This window comes from Rhagoletis pomonella, unplaced genomic scaffold, assembly GCF_013731165.1.
Source record: "Rhagoletis pomonella isolate Grant_MI unplaced genomic scaffold, Rhpom_1.0 Rhpom_scaffold_00004, whole genome shotgun sequence".
Taxonomy (NCBI): domain Eukaryota; kingdom Metazoa; phylum Arthropoda; class Insecta; order Diptera; family Tephritidae; genus Rhagoletis; species Rhagoletis pomonella.
In genome coordinates, this window is record NW_023458558.1 from 8,225,714 (window position 1) to 8,247,845 (window position 22,132).

The 22,132-nt window shown below is 34.9% G+C and overlaps 1 protein-coding gene and 2 non-coding genes across 4 annotated transcripts in view; all 3 read right to left on the reverse strand.

Annotated features, from left to right (window-relative positions):
• LOC118736923 (protein Skeletor, isoforms B/C) overlaps window positions 1-22,132 on the reverse strand; it is an 85,614-nt gene that overhangs the window by 40,845 nt on the left and 22,637 nt on the right. For both annotated transcript variants that reach the window (XM_036467068.1, XM_036467067.1), the window contains exons 2-3: window positions 5,675-5,751; window positions 2,742-2,893 (exon numbers count right to left, since the gene is read on the reverse strand). In XM_036467068.1, the coding sequence (XP_036322961.1) occupies window positions 2,742-2,893; window positions 5,675-5,751 (229 nt within the window). The remainder of the gene's footprint in view (window positions 1-2,741; window positions 2,894-5,674; window positions 5,752-22,132) is intronic.
• Window positions 3,662-3,827, reverse strand: LOC118738608. Its single transcript, XR_004992911.1, has one exon. It is a non-coding gene; the product is annotated as a U1 spliceosomal RNA (small nuclear RNA).
• Window positions 17,380-17,545, reverse strand: LOC118738604. Its single transcript, XR_004992908.1, has one exon. It is a non-coding gene; the product is annotated as a U1 spliceosomal RNA (small nuclear RNA).

Consider the following 22,132-nt stretch of genomic DNA (forward strand, 5'->3'; position numbering starts at 1 on the left):
GGGAACAAAAAACCAGATTTTTCGATGGTTTTTGGCAGGCCGTATTTCGGTAAAAAAAATGGTCGTATTTAGCCTTAAAAAAAAAGCCTTTCAAGCTCTAAGATTCTTATTTTTCTTTGCTAAAATTTTTTAGGAGTTAAGGTTTTCATGTAATCCTGGCAGATACGCGAAAATATGATTTGGCAAATTTTTAGATTTTGTTGGATAATGCGATTGAAAGACATTCTTTCATTTACGCCCATTTAGCCCTTTATTTAGCTTTAATTCCCTATTTTTGAAACCTCTTTTGATTTCGTTGAGTAGTTTATAGTGCTCTTCACGCACTGCTGCACTTACCGTCACTTTGTGTCTTCATACGTAGGGAAGCCTTAAAGGCCCCAAGTGGGGCGAGGCGGAGTACTTGTGTCTTTTCAATGCTACAGAATAGTACGCCACCATTACGTTTGCTGAAGAGATTCTATAATGCTGAGTTCCCTGAGGCTGAATGCTGGTTTAGTTCCAGCACTGAGCCCGGACTCACACATTGTCGAATCTTCACTGATGGCTCCAAAACTGATCTGGGGAGGGGAATATGCTTCGGTCTTCCAGGCTGAGGTATTTGCTATCCTCAAAGCCATAGGCTCCATATGTGTTGGAAAATATGTGCAGGGGAAGGAGTTTACGTAACTGCAGTGATAACCAAGCTGCACTTAATGGATTGCCCAGCCCTCTATCTATGTAAGTATTACCATATATTATTTCTATCTAGTTGTTTGCGCTCACTGAGCAGACGGGACTGCAGAAAACTTTTTGCAGTGCTGACGGGTCACTTCACGTGGTACAAACAACCGACTGTGATAGGCGTACATGAACAACTCCATTTGCCCATCCTGCCTTGAAGAGGATGAGATGGTGGAACTCTTGCTTGCTTGGTTGTTTGTCATCGATTTTTCTAGATTTGGTATTCGGTTTTGTTGTTTCAAGTTTTGTGTTTTAAAAACTACTAAGTTTGGGAACCTCCGCTCCTAATCTATAACAGTTACATCAGGGGTTTAGCAGGGAAGTCATTTATAAATGACATCAGCCAAACTTACACTAATGAGTCAAAACTTCAGCCACTGTGTTAGTCCACCGCAAGATATTTCTTCACTGATAAATTGGTATATTTGCAACGATATTTCCTTGAACTTCTTAAAGTTTAACATTATTATATTTTCTGCAGTTTATATACGTTCTCTGACCAAAGTACTAAGATTTTAAATATACATACATACATAAATATTTTCCAAGAAGGGATGTACAACTAAGAATTTATTTGGCTTTAAGCTCGTAAAACAAAAGTTGAGCCTCTTTAATAGATAAAATAAAATTATATTCAAAGTTTTTGCAATAATAAAATTTGATTTTTCCACAATATCCTCATATCCTAAAAAAGATACATATGTACGCGCATATGTGGATGCGGCCACTAGAACCAGTTAATTTCTCGGTCTCGTGATTATACAAGCAAACATATTTACGTATGTACATTAGGGTGTTTTTTCTGCGACAATTTTTTTTTCTGCACACCCACCTCGAAATTTCTCAGCAAATACATACCTAAAAAAAACAAATCCTGAAACTTCCTTGAAATTTATTATTAATACTAAATGCTCGTTCAAGGTGTGCAAAGATTTCCCGTTCAAAATAGACGTAAACTCTGAGTTTTTTTCTTCAAAAGTCTACAGCTCAGAGATATTTTATGGTATAATCTCGGTCAAAGAGAGGTTTCTTCAAAATTGAATGCCCTTTTCCATTGCCCTACCCTAACTCAAAGCAGCCCTAACTCTAACCAACGAAGTATTACAGGTCACTAAAACCAATTTTTTCATGAAATTCTCGGTTTTTCGCCTCAATCTCCTAAATAAAAAGAACAACAAAAAAAAATTAAATAAGAAACTTGTAGGAAATTCAATATTCTACGAAAAAGTTTTAAACACCAGAAGTCCATCAACAAATTTCTACAATTAAGCTTAATAATCCATTGAAATTCTACACTAACTCAATTTGAAAGCCCAATATCTCAAGAAATATCGATGTTAGCGTTTTGGTGTTTTTGAACATTTTTTAAGGAAATTGAATTTCCTTAAAGTTTCTCATTTGCAATTTTTCTTTAGCCCTAGTTGTTTACGAGATAGGGGCAAGCAAAAATTTTTATGAAAATATTGGGTTCAGTGACACGTATTGCCTCGCTGGTTGGGAGTTAAGGTTACGCCATAATGGACACTTCTGTAGAGCATTCAATTCTGAAGAAACTCCATCATTGACCAAGATATAAAAATAAAATAATAAAATGCTTCTGAGCTGTAGACTTTTGAAGAAAACAACTCAAAGTTTATGTGTATTTTGAACCAGAAGTCTTTACACAAAATTTCGAGATGGGAGTGCAATAAAAAAATAGTCGCCGAAAAAAAGCACCCTAATGTACACATATAAAATTCCATCTTTATATGTATGTATGCCCTTTTTATGTGGCTCCGTTTGTGTTTATACCTTTTGCGGTTGCTGTTATAGTTGCAGCATCAGCATATTGCAACAAATGCCGAAAGGGCGCGCCTAGATTTATGTATGATGTATGTATGTATGCGGGTATACTTATGTATGTATATGAATATACCCATGAATACTTAAAATCTAAGGAAATTTTATTTATACATACATACATATTGGCATACATATTTTTGCACCATATTTTTGTATCGCTCACAAGTGTAGATACTTACATGCCAGCATACTCTTCTGGGTATGGTATGATGTATCCTTCGGGACTGGGACGTGGAGTTTTACCAACCCAGAAGAATGCATCCGGTCCCGTGCCGTCGTATGCAAAGGATTTGATGAAGAGCGTCGATTCGTCGACTGCATAAATGGTACCCTAAGGGACAGAAGATATTTAAGTGTTATTAGAATGTAGAGTGAGTTATATTTTTTAATCAAAATTATTTACATACATACATACATATAATAAAATAACCTAAATACAATTGGGAATAATTAGTTGACACCAATTAATGGAGTTGATTGGTTATGCCCTAAATTTAATTATAACTTTCCACAGTTTTTGCAGCAATAATGGTAAGCGACACTTTTTTTTGAAAAAGTTTTTCTAGCCGACGTAGACTAAATTATGTTTTTCGCGCGACTTCGTCTGATAACGAAGCAATACCACTATATATCTATTATTTTTCCTAAACTACCAGCTAATTACGATTCCGGTTTTAGGGCATTTCTTAAAAAAAAAATTAAGACTAATTTTCAGAAAATATCGCCAAAATCTTAAACTGAGGATATCAAAATGAAACCAAAATTCCATCTGTATAAAAAATCTTCACTATGCAGACATCTGGCAGCACTTGCAGGTTTTCTATTTGACTTTAACATCAAATGTGGAAAGTTTTTTCTCTTAGATTAATTTAAATAAAAAAAAAAGTTAACAACCACGTCTTTAAACGATATTCTTTTCATAAAAGATTATTTAAAGAGAAACGAAGTTGAATGTCGTGATATTGACTCAAACGAAAACAAAGATTTCTTTCCATAAAACACTTCAAACTGTTTATTTTAATGTAAACGTGGAAAAGTAATTACGATCCCTGGACACACTGCTGTTGACCAGATTTTTTTTTATGTATTTATTCATAATGTCGGGCCGGCGCGAACGCCATTCCCGGCTATCAAAAATTACACGCACGAGTTATTCACATTAGGAATAATCGCGAAGGTCAACCCAATCGAATGTGCAATGATCAGGTCTCGCTCCGGAGGAACCGCCTTCATGATCACGGTTTACCTCTACGCCAGGTAAGTATGCTTTTCGCTGCTCAAGTCGGGGCACTTAAGTGAAATGGCAAATAAAATGGTTGAGAATTCTTAGTAAAGGACCAGCATAGATTCTGAGATGAACGAAAAGGATATTCAAATGAATCCTTTAAATAAACTTCAATTGCTTATGCAAGTGTATGTATGTAAGCATTTAGATATGCATGTGTAGTAGTGAGATCCTGCACAAGGGTAGCCATAGCAGGCAAACGGTTTGCAGTCATGTGACTGTGTGTATGAAAAAATAGCAAATTTCAGGATTTCAACATTTTCCGCGTGTGTATGTATTATATTTAAGTCAGTTGTTTGGGAGCTATAAATGGTACTAATTTGGTCTTTATGGTTGTTTAGCACCTAATTATTTAGCTCTATATTTAATAAAATAAAAGAAAACGACCGAGTTGCATGGCCATTAAATATACATACGCAATTAAAGAGAATGACGCTATGTGACAAAAGTGGAAGTTGATTTTTTCTTTTCTTACAAAAACGCAAAACTCTGCGAATTGTGGATGGCTATACGTGACGTGGCGTGATGTGACATAAATTTCCTATTAGATACACGTACAAATTATTTTCAAAATTTTCTTTTTTTTTCTTAATTTAAAATTAGCTCTATATCGAGTATATGTATTTTATATATTGACTTCAGCGCCGATTCAATGTAAATTTTTTGGAAATCCACGACTTATTACTACATATATATGTACGCCAAATTTGAACCAAATCGGACCATAAATACGGTTTTTCAAAATATCTCCACCCTGGCGCCAACAAAAGAGATAATTTTTCGCCAAAATGTTTCTGCCTACATAGGAGTATATTCTGCAAAAAGCAGACAAAATGGCCCATAAATACGTTAGATATATTACCTTTATTTTGTTTTCGATAGATTTTCCGTTGGAAACGCCGTTATGTAGATGCTTATTTTAAATGCTACTTAAAAATTTTTTTAAACTAACAATTGACGATCTTTTTGCGAACAGGAAAAGTACCTAATATTTACAAGTACTGCACCAAACTCATTCATGGATTTCTAGAAAAGTGTAACTTGTTAACTTAAAAGATATCCCCAAACCCCTGACAAGTTTTTTTTTTTATATCCCAAATTCTACTGTGGGTCAGAAATCTATTTATTTATAATCTTACTGAAATTTAAAAAAATATTTTAATTGATTTTCCGAGCTTTCAAAAAAACCTCTCAATATTCGAGATATTTGATATTTACCGTCATTCAGCTAAAAAAAAAGTTGCTCCACTTAAGAATTTTTTCATTAAAAAAATCTGAAATTAATTAATTTCTCAGAAACTTTCAGGTCTATGAAAAAGTGATGTACTACATACATATATGCGGTTTATGGAGACTTTTTTTTGGCTTTCATATGCCGCACCTCGTATTAAAACTGTCAAATTGGTCCGTAAGCTATACGTAATTAAGTGGAAGCACTTTTTTAAATCTGAATAACGGTATACCTAAAATCTATCGAAAGCATATCCATAGGAAAAAATTAACTCAGTTTTTTGTTTCTGCAAAGCACTTCAATTAAATTTTTTCAATGGCGATGGGAAATATAGCTTTTCGAAATTTTTCCAAAATTCTCAATAATTCACAAACCTAGAACGAATCTAAAGTCAGTATCGTAAGTATACTCCAAAAATAGCCGTAAATAATTTTGCGAACCCAGTTTGTTCTCAGGTATCCGGTTTTTGACCGGTTAGTCCATTTTTTTATTCTGTTTTGAGAGGACAGTGTCCAATTGTAGGTTAAATATCGCATCCTGTCGTAAAAGTTGATGTAGATTTAATTAATTTAATCATATTTAAAATTTGAACTCACCCTTATCCCGTGTGCAAAATTGGTAAATTGTCCGATATAGCGACCGTAGTAGGGCTCTGGTGGTGCGCGCCCTGAAGCTGCAATAAAAAGAAAAAAATCAAGTTATATCAAATATTTCTCAAAACATCATTTAAGAGTTGAAATTTAAAATAAAATGAGTACCTGCAAATAATTGTCTTTCAAATCAAAACATTTATTAGGCTCTACCAAAGTATTTCCATGCATACTTATGTATGTATGTGTGAGTGTGTCTAAGTATGCAGAATTCTTACTTTCCAAGTAGTTTTTAAGGCCTAGCGGTGACAAAACCGGCATTTTCAGATTAAATGTGAAACAAAGGTAAAGCCGATTGTTGCATATTTACTACAACAACAAATAATAACAACGCTACAAAACATTAGCAACAAAGAAAAGCAAAGCTCTAAAATAACAAAAAAGAAAATAGAATTAAATGTGAGCAACCACAACACAAACTAATCTCTCAGAGTTTCGATAAAAACTTTGCTCATTTTCTTCGTTTTACATGCTTTGCAAATTAAATTCGCCTTTTGTCTTCACAAAACAGATACTTTTTGATTTCTATGGAGAAAACGCTCTTTGCTGCAACTGTGTTGCATTTTGAAACGACATTTGATTAAATTAAGCTTCAAAGGTGTGGGCTTTGTTGGAGGAATGAAATTTTTTTATGACAAAAATTTTTATCGCAAATTTTGTCTTAAAAATGGGTCAGCTCAGGGGATGTACCGATATGTTACATATATAAGCGTAACTGGGAAACACATATTTTTGCGAAGTTGAGAAGAAAATCTGGCACTCTCTGGCCAAGTTTGGGCAAAACAACAACAAGCTCAGTGCCTGATGGCCCCTTGGCTATCAAGTAGATAATTATTACCTCTCCTATTGACATTACACCACTGCCACTGAGAATCGATGAATAAATTACGGGATTTTACGAATTTTAGTAATAGTTGCCTTAAAAATTAACTGAATATTAAAAACGTCATTTGTTTGAAACTTTAAACAATTCGGGTACTTTTTAAAAGCTTTAATGCAGATCTTTCAAGCGCTTATTTTTTTAATGTCTAGGGTTATTTATTGAAAAAAAGCTCGAAATGTAAGTTCCATTTCATGAAAAACTGAACTATCAGAACTACTACTAACAACCAACATTTAAAAGGGATGCGAGATTGATGGCGCAACAGGCAAAATCGGGCAAAATATGCCTTAAATCTGTATAATATCCCTTTGAGCAAGTTATTATTGGCTTATTTAAGTTCTTCAAAAATTATTTTATCCACAGTGACCTACTGTACATCTGTACCTCTGGCACATGTGGATCTCATACACACAAACATTAGCACATATCGTACCCTAAATCGAAAACAGTCACAAGTCAAAAAATTTCAAATTTTCAGGAGAAGCAAAAAACAAAAGCAGTCTTAATAGTATTTACCACTTAAAGAAAATGGTGATGAAGAATAAATTTTGGCGGACGTTAAATATACGGTGGCAAGAATGTAAATAGGGAGAACAAATTTTAGCACCTTTTGGCCACTTTTCTTTGTTTATTCTTTTTTATAAAAAATATAGCTTAGTATCTAAAAAAACAATAAAGTGCAAGTTTGAAGTAACTAGGACTTACCGTTGATTTTTGACAATTTTTTGGTCGGGCATCTTCTTCTTCCATACAAAGAATGCTCGACAATTTTATTGCATGGAGGAAATGAGCAACACCTTCCACCAAAAAAAAAAAAATTGCCAAAAATAATAAACATTAAATACTCGAAAGGCAAAGAACTGTTTTATGGCAAAAAAATTTTAAAAATTTTGAGTTGTGACTGTTTTTGAGTTAGGGTGCCAATATGAACATTGTACATACATACCATCGGCAGGTAAATGCAAAAGTCTCGTACAATAGCATGTGATAATTCCTTTCATTTGCATTTGGCGGCATCGTCAATGCAATTTTAATGATCTTTTAATGAAGTGAATTTTCCATACACAAAAGTGATTTCCAGAAACCTTAGCAAGCATTTTAATGAATATACATATAAATGTGTGTACGCATGTGTTACTCGTGCCAGTATGTAATGCATAGTAGTCATGATAATTAAGGTGCGCATAAATATTTCATCTAAAATACGTACCTACATACATACCCTGCAGCAATAGGGCGGCCAATTCTCCGAAAAGGACTAGTACTTCACTGGTTAAAATTTGACTGGTCAGAATTGGACATTTGCTTGCCTGTCAGCCTTCAACCAGTCCCCAAGGAATCGGTCTAGAGATAGACGAAAAGTTCAGTTTGGAAGTGACAGGGTGGTGTTGTCTTGCAATTCAATAAAAATAAAATTTTGAAGAACACCACCCTGTAAATGCCCCAAACGCTTCGTCTGGCCTTGAACACACATTTACATGTGTGGCTGTGGCTCAGTGCGCAGTGATGCTTGCCACTATTTGCTAGCTTTCAGGAGGGTCTGGGTTCAAATGCCGTCTGAAGCAGCATGGTGGTAAAATGATAAAATATTTTTTTTTTTTTTTGTGTTTCCGAAATATGAAAAAGCATCTGTGAAGTGCAGAATGTAATCGTGTTCCAACGAAAAAAAATCTCCAAAATTGGACTAGTTCAGGACTAAGTTACGGTCACTGTTGAGTGGACTGGTCCTTTTCCAATGTCACGACAATGCTAAAAATGCCAGTTGAAACCATATTGGTAGGGGAATTATTAGGGACAAGTGCTCTGGTTACAATAGGGACTATCTGATGGCTAACCTAGGGTGAGTCTGAATTGCTGCAGGGTATGTATATATTATGTAGGTATAATCTTTGAATCGTATATCTACACGTAGTATCACATGAGTCGAAACAATCGCATTTGATTAAATACACACATATGTACCCACATATGTACATATTTATGCATCTGCTTGAAGTGAGAGGTATGTCACATCATGTACAGTAAAACCTCGATACGAACAAACCTTGATACAACGAAAAACTCCATTAAGCCCAATTTTTGCTGAGTCCCCTTAAAAAGGATCCTTATTGCCAAATTTTCCATACAAAAATGCTCTACACATACACCGAAGGAATTCCAATCATGAAAACCTTCGGAACTTATTGACAGTAAAAGTCCTTTACATAACCAGTTAGAGTACTGCTATAAACAAAAAACGAAACTATAATATATTTTTTTTTTTTAATTTTAATTTTTCGATGTATCGAGACTTTTATATTCTATAAATATAACAAATTATAGATATGTATAACGAAGTATTTGTTCAACCCCTTCCACATCGTTATATCAATGTTTCACTGTACCTGTATAGTTTCGTTAATTGCAGACAAATTATTAGCCTTTTCTCATCATCAGTTGGCGTAGGTACATTCACACGTTCATATGTACATACATACCTACCTATGTGGTAAACCCTATACTTACGGTACTATGTACGACCTGGGTGCGCTTGGACTTGATTCGAAGCTTTACTTGGCTTATGATTGAGCAAAGTTGGTATTTTTAGGCAATTTTTTTTACATCGAATTACTTTTTACGTTCTAGAAATTACCTTTGGAGTATATATGTGTATAAGTGTAAACAAATATGTATGTATTTTGGTACTTAATATGAACAAATGTGTAGAAAATTTCCCATTTTTCGATCTCGCGTGGTTGCCTCAAAAGTACGACGCAAAAATTAATTTATTTTTCCTGGAAAAATTTAATTAAATTTTAATGATCTAGGTATAAGATGTTAGGTGACTTTCAAAAAGTCCAAAGTAGGGTGGTCCAAAAATGCATGTAAAAAAAAGTAAAGTCAGAATTTTAAAGCCGCCACCCCCTAGTTGATTTTCCCCCATATAAAATATATGGAAAATTTTAAATGTTTTGAGCTACCTCTAAATACTTTTTGATTTCAAAATAAAAAATAGGGGTATATTTTTCTCGATATCCAACAATCCTAGGGGATGGAAGCATTAAAATACCGACTTTAATTATTTTGGATCACCCTCTAATATACATACACACATATCCACTCTTTCAAAATCACTTCACGTTATTTTTTTATGCACATGGTATAAAAATTTAAATTGCTAACACCAATTTAACTCTTTTTTGTAGAGAAGTGCTTGATAATGCTAAATATATGCTGTCAATCAAATCTAACAATTTGAGATTCCCAAGTTTATTGCCACATGCTGAATGGTATGCTTGAACATTTCAATAGTATTTTTGTAGCCAAGCGCAATGTATGACGTAGATACTTTTGACTTTTAACAACATCGTTTTATACACAGTTGAGTTTGCTGCACCTCATTACATTTTTTTTTTTAAGTGGGTAATGAAACTTGCAAGATGGGCCTGGCCCCGCCCATTTATGATGAAATGTTGTATCTCAGTATCCGCTTCACCAACGCCTACCAAACTCGATAACTATGGTCATTTACCGAAATACGAAAACTGCGATAAATCAGCAGATCACTGCCGAGGCTAATCATTCAATAAATGAGATTATCATAAATTTTTGAAAATGGGCGTGACACCACCGATAACCGATTTATCAATTTCTACCAGACTCGGTACAGGTATTGCATAAAAGCTAAATTCCTGATATCAAACCCCACCCACAATTAATCTACTTCCCATATAACAGCAAATTTAAGATAAGCGAAAACCCCGAAATTTTAATAATTACCAGGGAATGAAACCGAAACCCAAACCGAAACCGTAACCGTTTAAAACCGTTTCGTTTTTCAAAACCGAAACCGAAACCGTAACCGTTATCTTGACCTGAAAAGGAACGATACCGAAACCATTTCAATCACAGGTTTCAATCGGTTTCCAGAAATTTACAAAAATAATTAATAAAAATTTCTTTGAAATAAATGATTTATTTAACCAAAATCAGCAACATTTTGCTAAAATTCTTGTTAAGTAGTAAATAAGTATGGCAAGGTAACTTTTCGCAAAAATCTGCTGATGACTTTGTTGTTGTGAATCGATAATCGATTAATTATATATAAGTAGTTTCTTTCCCGTACGCAATGCGAGATCCCGCGTGTGCCCAAAATAGCCCAGAAATCATGCCTGTACTCAACAAAATGGGTAATAGAGAGCGTATTCGATCATAAGTGTATTCTTCTTCCTGCCCGAAACAGCCCGAAATTTTCTCCGAGTAAAAATGGATAAAGTGTCAAAGTGCATATCAGCTGTATTGTGTTTACGTGTTGCCTGCATTTACTTGGTGCTTTTAAGGAAAAGTGAATGGCCTGTTGATGTATTTTCAATCTATGTACTTAAAATCAAATTTGTGAAACCAAAATTCAATTTTCAAGTGTTTGCATTTAATACCATGTTCTGACCGACAACCAAAACATTTTTCCTTCATTTTCTTTTCATTTACAACCTTTAACTTTCATTCTTATTTTGCTTTGGCCAGGCAATTAACAATAAATCCGAAATGGCGTATTAAAGATGATAAAATATGACTTCCACTTCGATAAATAATCGAAAAAAACTAGTGAAGACACCGATTGGAATGAGTGGAAAGTGAGTTTTCAAGTAGTTTTCAGCGAAAACTGGTTTTCGTTTAACAGATTTTATATGGACGAAAACACAAGTTTTAGGTCGAAAACCAGTTTTAGCAACGAAAACATGTTTCCGATGTCGGTCAGAACATGGTATAAGTGACAAAAACAAGAACAACGTGAATCAGCTGTTTCTCGACTTGTGGGCACGAAATGTGGGTTTTTGCGTTTCCGTACTTCTGAACTTTGTTCCATTTTTGAAAGAAAATGTTTCTCTTATTCTCTAATTACCAAATCCGGTCCGGATTGTTAGGGAAAGAACCTAGTGTTGATATTATCAGTGAACTGTAATTTTCGATTTTCTTTCCTCAACGTTTAAGACATTGTGATTTAAATAATATCAACAAAATTTCTGTGAAAAACCGAAACCGGAACGAAACCGAAACCAAAACCGAAATAAGTTTTGAAGAACGAAACCAAAACCGAAACCGAAACACTTGGCAAAACTGAAACCCAAACCGGAACGTTATTTTGAATCGGTTTCATTCCTTGATAATTACATACGTGTACGCGTATATAAAGTCGATTTCGCTCCAATTTAGATATACTTCTTTGATTGATTTGTATATTATATTGATATTTATCGCTGCCATCTCTATAAGAAATCACAACACTACCTCTATTGTCATTCAAATAAATTCTTTAAAAAGTTTATGGTAAAACACAGAAGTGCTTAAAGCTCGAACGGTTTTGTGAATATTGAAAAACAGCGGTATCGCAAGAAAAGAAAAAAACACATCTATTCGCAACTTTGCCCTGCGAATCTTGAGCAAAATTTTATTCATGAATATTTACATACGTACATTTTTAAGTACCTATGTGTATATGTATGTACATTTGTTTTTGTGCTGTTGAAATGGACATCAAGAACTACTCTAAAATAACAGCCGTAACAAAATATGAATACAATAAAAAGCAGCTTTTAAGAATTGCAAATGTTTCGCATTATTTGTGCCACGATTCGTCACAAGGATTCTGCACACATTTATATACATACATACATGCATATTTATGTATGCCTGCAAGCATAAACATATGCAATTGATATGAAACCAAAGTTTTTTTTTTAAGATTGGGCCCTGATGGCGATGGAAATGGTAGTGGTAATGGTAATGGTAATAGCAGCGCAGTATCACTTTAACCAGCGCATTGACTGCGTGAAAGTTGGTGGTATTGACACAATAAGCACGAGCTTTTCTTTCCTGTTTTGTTTTTTTTTTTTTGCAAGCGGAGGGGTGGGTGCCTTCGATGGCAAAGTGCTGATGCTGCATTCATCGCGAAAACGTTGAGGTATTCCCCAAAATGTCTCAATCACAGCGAGGCTTTTAAACGACGGGCGATTGCGGTGAGCACTCTGTTGCTTTTACCGGTGGTGTCTAGCAAGCCTACGCAAGCACAATACATACATACCCTGTAGAAAAAAATGATCAATTGATAAAAAATAACCTACTTGTTGTTAGCTTTTTGCGGGATTTCTATAAAATATATAACTTGTAGTTGGCTACAAAAAGCTAACTTGAATCGAGTTGACAAATAATGCAGGAGAAATGAAGGAGATTGTTTTCTTTAAACGCGTTTCTATTTAAATATCCTGCACTTCGCAAATACTTTTTCGAATGGAGGACAAATAAAAGGAAGATCGAAATTTCATATTATCATTTTTAAGTTACGCGTATGTCTGACGAAGTTCGAATATGTGACCACCTACACGGAATATGGAAACAAATATGAAATGTAATAAATTAAATAAAGTAAAACAAAATATAGATAAAAAAAAAATTTAATATTTTGTTTCTCTATTGATTTTTTATGTCCAAAAGTAGGTAGTTACAAGTTAGTTACATCAAATTGACTATTTCGCGGTCATCGTCATAGATACATATATAGTAAGCATTCGTCAAAGAAAATATACAGATCCTAATCAACTTAAAGTTAGGTTATAGTTAGATATATTTCCTGCAGGGTATGTATATAAAAAATGGCACGCCCACATACATACACCCGCCCAAATGTACATGTACTTGTGTGTATGTATCTTGGTCCTTTGTGGTTATATATGTATGTTGATTTTCGCATATATATATATATATGTATACATATTCTCGTCACCGTTGACGATATAGCTCGATATCCATAATATGCATTAAATCTACTAATGCGTACATTAATCTCTCTGTGTGCCGCAGCCTCAATTGAGTTGATTCAGTTTGGTTCGGTTTGTTGTTGGCGCTTCCTTTATTTCACCTCGCTTCACCTCGCTTCACTTCACTTCATTTCTTCACAGTATTACATATATATTGTGCATACTTAAGGACTGCGTTCGGTGGTTTGCCAGGACGCATATGAAACACGTGTCTGTACGTGCCGTTCGTGCTCGAGGATATTTACTCAGCAGCACAACATAAACACACAAACAACACAACAAACAAGTGTGCGATATTAAGAGTAGCAAAAGCTATAATAACAACAAGAGCTATAACAACAGCAACAACAGTGATGACGAATGAAGGAACAAAGTAATAGTAACAAAGCGTACAACCATAACAACACAAAAGTAGTACGATGACAGTGATGAGGATGAGCGAAGGAGGTGGTGGAGAATGCGAATGAGACAGCAAGAATGAGGTGAAGAGACATGTACGACTTTGGCGGGTGATCAATTTTGATTTTCCTTGCGATGCAAGGAAAGTGAATGGAGTGATGTTTGTTTTTTTTTTCATTTACCTAATCAAGAAAAATTTTTAGGACTTCCGATTGCTGGTTAGTACCGTACGTTTTTTGCTATTAAAAAGTAAGCTCCATAGCAGGCCCTCTCCTGAATCGCTGAATATTTTAACTGCCTTACCAACGTACCTAACATCGCGGTGACGAGAAGTGGTAACATTTTTTGGTAATAAAATTTTCAGGTTAAAAAATCTTCGGTAACGTGCAGAATAGACCTGTTAGAATAAAATGCTTGAAGGTGACGATACTGATGATACCGATATCGGTGATTATATAAATGCTGTATAAAAAAGAGACCCATTTTGAAATCTGAGTGTTTTACTCTCTAGAGTTTTGCATTTTGTTGATATGCTATTTTGTACTTTAAACAACGATATACATTGTAGAATGTATGTAAATACATATCTATGAATTTACATACCTACATGAGAAAAGAGTCGCTGAGTGTTAATTTTTTTGTAATGTTTTTCGAGCAAATTTTTTTTTTTGTTATTTTTCCATAAAAATACCGCCTAGACTTTAACCAAAACCACGGTTTCAAAGTTTATAGAAAATTTAGAAAAATTCAACAAATTTTCATGATCTGAATTTTTAGAAAATTTTTGGGTATGCAGTTTTGTAGCCCATACAATTTTAGTCTAATGAAGTGCACGTTTCAAATGGCTAAAAAACCCCGTTAATTTGGGAGACGTATTTTTGCACTTTCTTCCATATAAGCATACATTTCTTATGAAATAAAATGAGGGAAACTGCTAGCAACAAAATTTCAAAAGCAAAATCAATCTCGAAAAAGAAAAAAAAGAAAATATAAAAATTAACGCTGTTTTAGATAATTCTTCCTTATAAAAATTTCTGCTGCCTTTATCCTCCCTTCATTTTTTTTTCAACTTTCCCTTTCATTATTTCTCTTATTTCATTTTATTCAATTAATCGCATTATCAGCTTATGATATTCACTAATAATCCCGGTGGAGACAATATAATCTCACATAATTTACCGGTAACCATGGTTATGTCGTTATCCTTCAATATAGTTATTGTACTTTACTTAGCTTCAGTTTGCAAGCTGCCCCCACAACCCTTTTACGGCTTCTGGCATGCACTCTTTTTTACTTCCAGCTTCCTAGCTACCATGAATACATACATACATACATACATACGAGTATGCATACGCCATTCGAGCAACCACTTGTGAGTCTTCAGTAGATATTAACGCCTTCAACGCATCATCCCATAAGGGGGTGGATTTCCTGTAGATACGCATTTACGCAAATGAGTATTGAGATACAAGTTATATATCTGATAAAGAAAGTGTTTTCAATCACACTAGCGATGCACATACTTATACATATATACAAACATATACATATACATATCTGTTTAGGTCCTGCAGTAGTGTGACACCAGTACGAATCATCTGTCGCTTTGTAAGTCGCTTGGTTATTTGTTTAACTTCAACTTTCGCTTTATGTTCTATTTGGTATGTGAGTGTTTAAGTATGTACTATGTACATACATATATTACTACCGAATACTATAGTAAGTACCTCAGCAAACATAGAGCGTAAATTGGTATTTTCATGGTACTCTGTTGCTTAAACAGTGATTCGCGTAATATTTGTACTCAAAGTAAGCTTTGATGGATGGAAAAATAATTGAGTTCTTCGACGTCAAACAAGCTGACTTTGTGAAGTGCATTATTATGGGGAGAGTGAGCAAGGAGTGGGAGAAGCATGAAATTCCAATAAAAAGGAATATTAATTTATGTAAGTAGAAGGTGCGGCAGTTATCAAGATTTATAATGAGGAAGAAGCAAGTATTCCTGTCTGTAATATGTAGAAACAGGGTGTGCACTTTCATATATCGGAAAAATCAGCAATGAATACACCCTCCTCCCGTATTAAGGCAGCTTTGACAAATGTAATGATGCGAGATGTTGGGACGAAACAAAGCTAATACAAACATTTTCAAAAAATAAAATAAATAAAAAAAAGATCTAATTTCAAATAGGCCTGCCACTCAAAAAATATATCCTACCCTAGGCATATTGAACAGATAATAGCAGTATAGCACCTGATTTCATTTTTATTTTTTTTTTTCAATTATTTAGTCTCTAAAATCTCAAATCTTTCTAATTTCTTTTTACAAAAATTCTAAATTGTCAACATCGATTTGCATGTTAAACAGGAGGCAAACAAATTTACCAATATTATTTTATTTAAAATTTTCTTTAAATTTTTGCTGGTATTTCACATAGCACACTTTGATGCTAAAAAAATCAGAATACTTTTTTGACACTTTAGAGACCAAAACCAACAAAAAAAAATACACGTAAATATTGTTTTTGCTCTAACGCACCTACATCCCTTTTTCATATGCCTTGATCTTGAAAGATTCTAAGTACTTAAATGACTATGGAATCGGGCATATTATTATGAACTACTTCATGCATATATACCCTGCAGGAAACTTATTTAATTTAAGAGTAATTTATAAACTACTTTATTTTCAATGATAACTAATTGAAATTCTCATTATTTTACCTGCAACGAACTCATTTATTTAATATAGCGATGTCCTAGGAAGCAGTCAATTACCTTTTCCTGCATGTATTTTCAGCTAAATTAAAATGCATTTGGATTAAACAACTTTAGTGTCAGTCGTTTGATTTAGCTTTCGTTCTGCACTTCACAGATGCTTTTTTCATAATAAAGGAAACCCGAAATTAAATATTCAAAATTAAATGTTTCGCCTAATGAGATTTGAACATGGACACTCATGGCCGCAAGCAATTGCAGCAAACATCTTTGCACGCTCAGCCACAGCCATACATGTAAATTTGCCTTCAAATGTTCAGTTTAAATTGTGTGCAATCAGCAACATGCGTTTAAACAACTTCAAAGTCAGTATGTTTCTTTTGAAAACGCTTGCATTCTGCACTTCGCAGATGCTTTTTCATACTTCCCAGACACAAATTGTTTCTTTCAGTAAAAAAGTAACGAAATTCGAAACATTTACTCATTGCATTTGTTTTAATTAAAGTAGCCCTTCAATTAGTTGATTTAAAAAAAAAAATCACTTGCTTCCGTCAGGGTAGTAGTATGTGGTATATATCGTCGGTGATACTGCAAATCGTACTATGTCACTTATTACCTCTGGTGCTTAATTGATCTGTTATCCTGTATCTGATCGCTTCTGGCAATCGTTCGTCTTCATCAGGCAAAGGTAGTCAGTTTTGTCATTCGATTATTAGAGTGCAATGATTTGCAGATGCATTCCGGTGCAAGTTAGAAGACCATCTAAGTGTCAAGGGTACTATAGACATATCCAGTTTTGTAGTATCACCAGCGATATGTACATCAAAAGTACAATATTCATTTAAATTTATTCACAATGTCGGGACGGCGCGAACGCCATTCCCGGCTATCAAAAATTACACGCACGAGTTATTCACATTAGGAACAATCGCAGAGGTCAACCCAATCGAATGTGCAATGATCAAGTCTCGCTCCGGAGGAACCGCCTTCATGATCACGGTTTACCTCTACGCCAGGTAAGTATGCTTTATACCGCTCAAAACAAAGTTCTTGTCACTAGTTTTATACAAGCTGGTTGAGAATTTCTCAGTGATTGAATAGAACCTGTGTAACAAAAATGCATGGCATGGCGTACAAATAGCCAGGTAAAAGTGCATACAAGAAAAATGCAACTGACAATAATCAATGCGAAGTTTCATCTCTCCTGGCATACAACCCCAACGTGCATGCTTCTATGCATACACATTACATGTACATTAGGGTGGTCCTTAAATTGGAGGAAGCAAATTTTTACATCAGATTTCCGAAGCCTCAACCCTGACGTCAATGCAACTACTGCCCCGACGGGAGTCGGTTAAGACGGGTCGCACAGGCGTAAAACTTCAGATTTCCCTATGAAACGTGACCAAAATTTATATGTGATATCTGTGATCGTGGCATTACCGATTTAGGGTGTGAGACTGAAAAGAAGTTATTTTGATTTTTTTTAAGGACCACCCTAATGTGCATGCGTATATACTTGTATGTGAAAATGTATTCAGGTAGATATACATAACTGCCTGAAATCATGTACATATGTAGGTAAACTCGGTTTATCACTCGTTCGCGAAAGAATGCATTTATTGTATGAAACATTTGTTGGTCTTTTCGTCTAGATGCTCGTATTATACGGAATTTTTTTAATGATGCCGTTCTTCCAGCACACGAGTGTTATGTATGTGGGATTAGCCTGAGGGACAGTACTAATTTTGCAAAATAAATTGCTATTAAGCAACACTAACTTGCAAATGCAACGCTACATAACGAATAAAGAAATAGAACTGGTATAATGATTTAACGAAGGGGACAAGACGTTAGAAGACGGACATTAAGTTACGTTAAGTTTCGCCTGTCCAAATATAACAAACATCCATTTGAGAGAACTTTTAAGTGACAGCCTCTAAGTTACGTTAAGTTGCGATAATCAGATTTTAAGTAAAGCATCTGATAAACGATTGCCAGCTCAGATGTCTTTAAGTCATTAGTTCATCACTTTTCGAACAATCCTTCTAAACTTTGCGTCTACGCACTTGAATTTGAGCATTTATTTAAATTACAGTCCGTATGTTATTTAAGGGACTAACTTCATCCCCCAAAAATTTGTGCACAAATCTCACTTAATTATACTCCAACGACCTCTACCTTCCTTTTGTCAGTCTAATCGCTTAATCTTATTTAGTGCTTTCATCTTCGATTCAGTTCCAATTGTTTTGCCAATACCAGATATGTTTGTTGTATGTACATTCATATGTACAAGTACATAAATTTCGTCCGCCACCCTCTGGCTTTCAAATCTTGTATCCAAAACGAGCATGCGCTGTTTGCAAAAATAAGTAAAGACGTGAAAGTCGATTAGTTTGACAATGCTGATATTAATCTAAATGAAGCGAAAATTGAGCTAAATGGTTAAGAAGCTGTTGCCTATTGCAAAAGTAAAAAAAAAAAATGATCCAAACGCATAAATAGCAAGGAAGTAAAGAAAGGTTTTTTCCTAAAATATGATTTAATAAAAAAAATTATATCAGTCGTACAAGTAAGGAATATTGAAATGAATGATAGATTAGTTTCTTCGCTAGAGCTTCTCAAAAATTACCAAAATCGCATTTTTTGACAGTTTGACACCGTTTTTTCTTAAAATCTGGAGCTGATGAAACTTTTTATCTACGCTGCTGCCCTGCGTGATCTAAGCGCAATAGCGCAACTGGAAAATTTGGAATACGGCAGTTGTTAAAATCCCTCATACTGATTCAAAATGACGTAGCACTTCTGTATTCATGTGGTATCCAAATGGGCCTAGGTGTGCGGGCTTTCCTCTAAGCTAAACTGCCAGTTCTAGCTAATCTTTCCTAACCCGTCGCAGCGCACTACCAGATTGGACATCACATTCTGCGATGCGAAAAAATGCGCGAGCTATTTTAGTCGAAAGTTGCCACCTCATCCTTCGGTAGAAAAGACCAAAGTCGAGTGACCAGTGTTGTTTCTGTTGCTTGCTGCTACTTTCTCCTGCGAGAAAGTTTAGGTTACCATCCAGTCATAAAATACCTTGCAAAAGGCCTTACAACTCATGTACTTTACGCGCAAACTGACCATCAACTTGGCTTCCAAAATTTTACAGCACCTAGAGCCATAAACACTGGGTTGACTCGTGAACTACATAATAATATTCCATACAGTAGCGGTGGACCTGTCAAAACTTTTGCAGTCGTTGGTAACGTCACTCTACTAGGAATAAAACAGCGAACGAGGCCATATCTGATTGGTCGCAGTCGTTCGCGCTCTTTCGAGATCAAACCTCAAAGTAAAGAAAAATTTAACAGTTGGTCCAACTGTGGGGTAACCTCTTCCACTACTTTTTAACTTCTCGACATCGGAGCTTTCTTATCCACCATAGGTGATTTTACTAACTTCATAAGCTAACAACTACACGATATCTTCACTTGCCCCCCTTAAACTCACTCAGCTTTCTTTGTGATTCAATCTAATCGAAACAGTACCTTTCCTGAACCCACCCTAACTTGAGCTTAAGGACAACGTTTAATAGACTGCCCGATTGAGGCCGGGCTTAGTAGCACAGAGTTAGTAACTCCTAAATGAACTCCACTTGCAACTCATCTACACCTTTTTCACTCAGCTTCATTTCATTTTCTTATCGCACTTCGTCCAAATATACATGATAATTACATTTTCGCTAATCTCACAGTAATTTATTTTATCATTTGTATCAGAAACGACGTGCAGTCGTCGGTAGGTCTATCTGTCGGCCGTTGGCTTGGTTGCACGCGTGCGGATGCTGATGAAGTCAATGTGTCAGGCCGGAAAAATTGAAGCACCGGCAAAAAATTCATAGCTTCCGAATGAAAGAAAGCAAGATAAGCAATGCATGCGGAGGCATACATTCACAATTATTTATATGTGTGTGGTAGATTTTGTGTGACACTATGAAACTGTAAGGATACGCCGTGAATTGAGTCCGACTCGAACTTCATTTTCATCTATTAAAGTCGGTAAACTCATTCACTTCCTCCCTGAAGAAATGAAATTGCGGCTTTCCTTGCATCCTGCTACTGTGTACAGCAAATGTATGTATGTGTGTATGTATGTATGTACGTATGCATGTACGAGGAGTATATCTTCATGTCACAGTCATGTTGAGGGTAAATCAAATAAAATTTAGCTGACTCAATAAAAATCAAAAAGCGTTAATGCTAACGATATGACTTTAACCTGAAGCGAGGAAATATGTACGTAGAACGATCCCATAGACGCACACACCCACACACACTCATAAGTAGACGCATACACACAGCGCCAACGCAGAATTGTCGATTGTGTCAAAGCACGTAAAGAGCGTAACGATGTGGAAAGGAAATGAGGTGGCAACTGAAGCGTTGAAGGAATGAATGTTCGAAGGGGGGTTGAACGTCTCGCATAGTCTAGTGGGGTCCCAACTACTGTCCTGTGGTGTTGCATGCGAATGTAGGTATGTATGTACGTATGCACATATGTAGGTATATACATATATATACACCGGTGGCAGAAATAAAAAAAACGACTTAATCTTACCAGTTTTGGCTAAATTTATTGTATTGTTTATTTACTGCCAATTTCCAAGTAGCTTTAAAAATTCATCTGGCCTTCTAACACATTTCTTCAAAATATGTATAGAAAAAAAACTGCATATAAATGCGCATTTAAAAATTTTTACAAAAATTCAACAAATTTTCACCTAAATTTCAAATTTATTGCTCAGAATTTTTAGAAAAATTTTCGGGAGGCAGTTTTATGACTCATTAAAGTTTAGTCCTGTTTTATTTATTTCAAGCAGCCAAATATTCGCGTTGATTTTTATGCATTTTTTTTACCGCAGGACTTTTTCGATTTTTTTCATAAGTATAACATGTGCAATCTATGAAAACTGACGTTGATTTCTTAAATTTATTTGTTTGTTTTTGCGAAGGTCCAGCGCATTATTATTAACTATTTTCTATAGGTACTCTAAAAACCTAAAATTTGTCCCCATTGCATTTTTTGAGGTTTTTAGGGGTCCTATAAAAATTAATGATTAATAAAAAATGGTTAAATAAACAATTGGGTATTGTTGTTGGAAGTCTCCTGAAGAGAAACGAAGTTTTCCGATCGAAAAATATTTTGATTTTCATATACCATTTCTACAGAAATTTGTTTTTTTTCCCCATATGAAGTACATGTAAAACTTTGAGCGACCTCAATTTTTTTTTTTGATTTCAAAATAAAAAGAACAGGTTTGAAGTTGTTTTCCAACTTAACTTGTTCACATGCATTTTTTTGGACCACCCTAATATACTGCATACGTAGATATATGCTTCGCAGCTTTTTAGCTTAGCAATGTTGGGTCTTCGTACATTTTGTATGTCGTAGTGAAAGGATGCTTGGCAAGTGAAAGCAATATTGTTTATAAACAAACATATGTGCACATACATACGTACATATATCTATGTATATGTATTTCTACTTTTTTCGTTATTTCCAATTCTTCAACTCATTCTTTATGCTGTCTGCATGGTAAAAAGGAATTTGGGTTATACCTCCAACT